This window comes from Peromyscus eremicus, chromosome 1 (genome assembly GCF_949786415.1).
Source record: "Peromyscus eremicus chromosome 1, PerEre_H2_v1, whole genome shotgun sequence".
Classification (NCBI taxonomy): Eukaryota; Metazoa; Chordata; class Mammalia; order Rodentia; family Cricetidae; genus Peromyscus; species Peromyscus eremicus.
The window spans coordinates 54,656,485-54,661,711 of NC_081416.1; the positions used below are offsets into that span (position 1 = coordinate 54,656,485).

Here is a 5,227-nt window from a genome sequence, read left to right on the forward strand (position 1 = left end):
AGTAGGACTTCAATAGAAGGAAGAGGGTGGGACTTAGGCTAATAATGCCGTCTCTGTGATTCTAGCCCGGGCCAGCTGAGCTCGGCGGTTCACAGATGCGGCCTTCCAAGGATGAGGGCCAGAGGAAAAACTCATTTTGAAAGAAAATCTGAAACCACGGGCATGGTGGTGGTATACACCTATAAATCCAGTATTTGGGGTGATGGCAGTAGTAGAAAGATCAGGAGTTCAAGACCAGCTTTGACTGGTGGTGGTGGCTTTTTTTTTTTTTTTTTTTTTGAGAGAGGGTTTCTCTTTGTAACCGTCCTAGCTGTCCTGGAATTTGCTTTGTAGACCAGGCTGGGCTCGAACTCAGAGATCTGCCTGCCTCTTCCTCCCGAGTGCTGAGATTAAAGGTGAGGCACATATTTTTAATCCCAGCATTGGGGAGATCGATCTCTGTGGATTCAAGGCCAGCCTGATTTACATTGTTCTAAAGACAAAAAGTTGAAATGGGTCATTCAGATAGCCCAGTGGATAAAACCATTTGTTGGGCAAGCTTGAGAATCTGAGTTCAATCTCTGGAACCACCTAAAGGCAAACAGGAGTGAAACAAATCCACAAACTTGTCCTTTGACCTCCAGACATGCTCCATGCCTCCACACGTGAGTGCAAACCCCCCATATCCCTCCCACATGCCCACTCCTCACATCCCCACCCCCATAGTAGATTTTTTTTTTTTTTGGTTGATGTACATGTACTCCCACATTTGAATTCTTTTCCGGTGTGGGAAGATTGAGCCCAGAGCCTCCTGGTGCGTGTTAAGCAGCCCATTTAATTATTTAAATTAACATTATCCCCTGACATCCTGGTACCCACAACCCCTTCCTGCTGTGCTCCCCAGCACTCCTCAGGGCCTCCTGCTCAGGGTCCTCCAACGTAACGAGCTGGAGCCCTGTCCCCCGATTTGTGTTAGCAAGCTGGGGTCTGTTCTGATGCTGATGCTGGAATGGTTTGCTCCAATGCTGGGGGGTCAGGAGGCGTGGTGCTCAGAGCCAGCTCATCCTGGCCTAGGATGCCATCTTGGTCTTCATCTGTTCTAGAGCCAGTGGGCCCGAAGAATGTTACCATGGCACGGACCTGTGGCAGGTCTGAGAAGGTCTCTACCGCTAACAGCATGGCCAGGAGCCCCAGGAGCAAATAACCTGGGGAGGAGAGTTAGGGCAGCTCTTGGGGTGCTCACAGTGCTCCCCACCCACTCCCCAGTGTGATGATCCACCCTGGTACTATTGCAACTCCCAGCATGGCCCCAGAATTCTTTGGACTACAACACCCACTTTGTGTCCTGGGGTAGGATCTCACCCTGAGTTGTAGTCCTCTACCCTCCTCTTTTCTGGACTCACCAAGAAGGGCAAACTGTCCGAGATGGTAAAGGGCTGGATGCAGGCCACGTCCATGGCTAGGCAGCAGGTCCCCTAGGCCGATAGTGCTGAGTGACCCGAAACAGAAGTAAACGGCTTCCAACAGGCTGCAGTCACCCTGGATAGCCCACAGCACCAGCGCTGGCAGAAGCACAAACACACAGACCACCAGGAGGCCCAGTCCTGCTGCCTGGAGCAGGGCAGCCTGGGCTGGCGCCAGCCGCCAGCGAACAGCTACCCAGGCACCCGGGCGATTGAGCACAGGCAGCAGGCAGTGGCGCAGGGCAGCCACAAGTGCTAGGGAGGCTGGTAGCCCGAGGGCTGCATAGACCACACAGAAGGCCTTTCCACCCGCGGACAGTGGGGCCATGTGGCCATAACCTGAAAAAGAGAAAATGGTGGGCAGTGAGCTTTTGATGTGGGGGTCACATTTTTCTCCATCTTCTCCCACAGAAGTCTGCCTTTCGGTAGCCGAATGACATGACTGCTTCAGGCTGGGATCCTCTTTGACTGGATGGATGGATGGTGGGCAGGTCCCTGTTGTCTTTTCTGGAAAATTAATCCTGAAGACATTCCCCTAGGCCTTTTGCAGCTGGAACAACTTAGAACTGACGTTCTCTCTTTGACAGGCCCTTCCTCTCTCCCTGTACTTCAGGTGGAACCTAGAGAGCCTCGTGCATTCTAGGCAGGGGCTCTACAACTGATGTACTCCTAGCCTGACACCGCCATCCTGAAGCTTAAAAGTTCTGTTCTTAACCAGTATTTCCAAATCTACACCCCGTGGGGTGCCGTCTGATGTCATTCCCCGCATGTGTGGCCATCTTTCTGTGTGCCGTATCTTGTGCCACATTGAATCTAAATCTGCCCGACCCTGGTTTACAGTGGGGGACGCAAGCAAGAAATCCAGAAGTTCTGAAAAGTGAACTTTTTCAGCATGCGCGAGAGACCGCAGTCAGAGGCAGAGGAACAGCAGCAAGTAAAGGAGAGGTGGGAGAGTGGGGCATGCTGGGAGAACAGGATCAACGGGGTTCACAGGTTGTCAACTCCAGAGCTCATAGGAATCAGAGGTGAGGAAAGAGAGCAGTGAGGACTGGGTAGGCCAGAGGGCATGTGTTCTAGAGGCAGGTCCCATTCTGCTCCAGCCAGTTGGAAAAGAAGTTAGAAATACACATTTCACTTTAACAAGTATTTAGACTATTTGCAGGGCAACCAAACCAAACCAAACCCTAGGACTTTTATTTCCCTGTGCCTAAGCACATGCTGTTCTCCTAGCCAGGAATTTCATCAACCCTGGGCTCAGAGGACATCAGTACTTCCTCCCCTCACCCTCTTCAGAGGGTGCCTAAGCTGTGTTTCCTACAGCATCTCTCCTCATCTAAGAATCTCTCCCACCCAGCCGTATTCTTTGCCTGGCTTCAGGCCCACGTGATCTGGGCTTCTCTCCTGGATTCAGAGTGCACAGGGGTGGGGCTGGGGAGGCCACACCCCTCCTGGCAGCTTAAGTGGAGGCACCAGTTGGGGTGTGTGGTGTAGGGGAGCCCCAGTTGTGATGTCAGGCCTGATAGAGCCTTGGCTTTGTCTGGAGCTTTGGGATGGGGGAAGGGCGGCGCTCTAGGGCCCTCAGAGCCTCCTCCTAGGTAGGTTGGTGGTGGTGGCCTACCGGTGGTGGTGAGGATGCTGGCAGTGAACAGCAGGGCTGAGGGCAGATCCCAGTTGCTTGCCTCTGAGCCGTTGCCCAGGCCGGAGACTCCATGGGCCTGTGCTCTCAGGACAGCACCTAGCAGCTCCGCCAGTGCCTCAGGCGGCAAGCAGGCCCTGTGCTCTGCCTGGAAGGTAGACAGCTCAGCCTGGAGCTGGGCCTGGAGCTGGAGTGCTGGGGGGCCCTCCATGGCCTGAAGCACCACAGCCCCAAGGCTCAGGGCCAGCAGGTGGGCCACAACCAGGAGCAGGTATCTGGCCCACGGTTTCAGACTCCCCATGGCATGGAACCGAGTCTGGGGTGGCGAGGGGAGCTGGCTAAGTCACCAGAGCCACCAGGGAGGGGTTGCAAAGGGGCGTGGCTGGGAGGAGGTGCTGCGTGGGTGGGTGGCTGAGATGACTGGGGTGTGAATGGAGGGAGGTGAGATGGAGCCTCCCAGTTTCTGGGGCAAGACATGGCAGCCAGGCACTGCGGGGAGGTGGAGGAAGGCGCTGTGGTGGAAGAGTGGGTGAGAAATGCTGCCTGGAGAGAGCCTCACACCTGCTCACAGTCACAGGCCCTCAGCCGTGTATCCACTCCAGTTCACTCTTCAGGCCCCAGGGAAGAGGGCAGACACAGGTTTCTCCCCTCCTGGTGCTCATACAAGAAATCTGCTGAGAAGCCACCAGGGAGGGCAAGCTTCTCAGGAAACTCTTTGAAGGAAGTAATATTTCAAGCAGAGAATAAGAAGCCAGGTAGGAGCCGGGCTGTGGTAATGCACACCTTTGATCACAGCCCTCGGAAGGCAGAGGCAAGCCTGAGTTTGAGCCCAGCCCGGTCTACAGAGCGAGTTCCAGAACAGCTAGAGCTACACAGAGAAAGCCTGTCTGGAAAAACAGGACAGAACAAAAGCCAGTTGTGGCGCTGAAAAGATGGTTCTGCTGTAAAGAGCACTGGCTGCTCTTCCAGAGGGCCTGGGATTGATCCCATGGCAGCTCACAGCCGCCTGTAACTCCAGATCCAGATCTGACCCTTCTTCTTGCTTCCTCCAGTTTCAGGCACACTTGTGAAGACATACATGCAGGCAAAACAACCATCTATATATATTTTAAAAAGTATATAGGGCTGAGTGTGATGGCACACACCTTCAATCCCTGCTCTTGGGAGGTAGAAGGGCAGATTTCTGTGAGTTCGAGGCCAACCTGATCTACATAGTGAGTTCCAAGTCAGTTAGGGCTACAGAGTAAGACTGTCTCAAAATAAATTTAAAATGTCATAAGTCAGCCATAGTAATCAAGAGACTAACCATAAGGAAGGGTCTGAGGACATAGGCTTTTGGGGACAGTGGACCCAGGGAAATCTCTAGAGGACTCTATGGCACTCTGGGTGGAACAGTGGTGGGCTAGGCAGAGGGTGGGAAAGAATTGTGGGATTAGTTGGAAGTAGTTGTGGAGAAAATGAGGTAGGAGCACTCTGGACAGGTGCCAAACTTCCTCTCCCAGCTTTTGCTGGGGACCTCCTGCCTCTCTGCCTGGCTGGACTACAGACCAGGAATGGCTGCCGTGTGTCAGTGGGCTCACTCATAAACCATGGAGGGACCCTGGCCTAAAGCAGTGGGTGGGAGGAGGTGAGACAGAAGTTCCAAGCAGTGTGGAGAATGCCAGGGTGGGTCACTGCCACACCTGGTGGGCGTGCCACACCTGGTGGGCGTGCCACACCTGGTGGGCGTGCTTATTCTGCCTAGATCCAGGCCATGGGCAAACCCAGGGCAAACCCTCAAGATGTTTCCCAGAGGCTATAGGCATGAGATCTACCTAGCGTGGGGACAGCATGGCTTGAGGATTGCTAGAGATGACGGTATTGCAGCTGGGCCCCCACTGGCAGGGGCCACCCAGCAGGGAGCAGCGGCGCGAACCTTCACTTGAATGGCGGAAATGTCACAAGTGAGAATGTGGAGTGGACAAAGGCTGGCAATGGTCAGAAGGTGGAGGAGATGGGTATTTGTAGTGCTGGGGAGGCTGAGATGGGCCCTAGGAGAGAAGTGTGGTACAGGCATTCTAGATTCGTCTCAGGCTGTTTATCTGCTCATTGTTTTAGGGGCATGAAGACAAGGACACTGGGTTACCTCCAAGAAAGGTGACAGACTGCA

The 5,227-nt window shown here is 54.0% G+C and overlaps 1 protein-coding gene across 1 annotated transcript; it reads right to left on the reverse strand.

The window, feature by feature from the left end:
* Positions 1–33: 33 nt before the first annotated feature.
* Kcnk7 (potassium two pore domain channel subfamily K member 7) lies at positions 34–3,488 on the reverse strand. Its single transcript, XM_059253788.1, is given in 5 exon segments — positions 34–102; positions 855–978; positions 980–1,184; positions 1,383–1,781; positions 3,061–3,488. Coding segments are annotated over 5 exon segments (1,116 nt in total). The 5' UTR covers positions 3,380–3,488.
* Between the last annotated feature and the right edge of the window lie 1,739 nt (positions 3,489–5,227).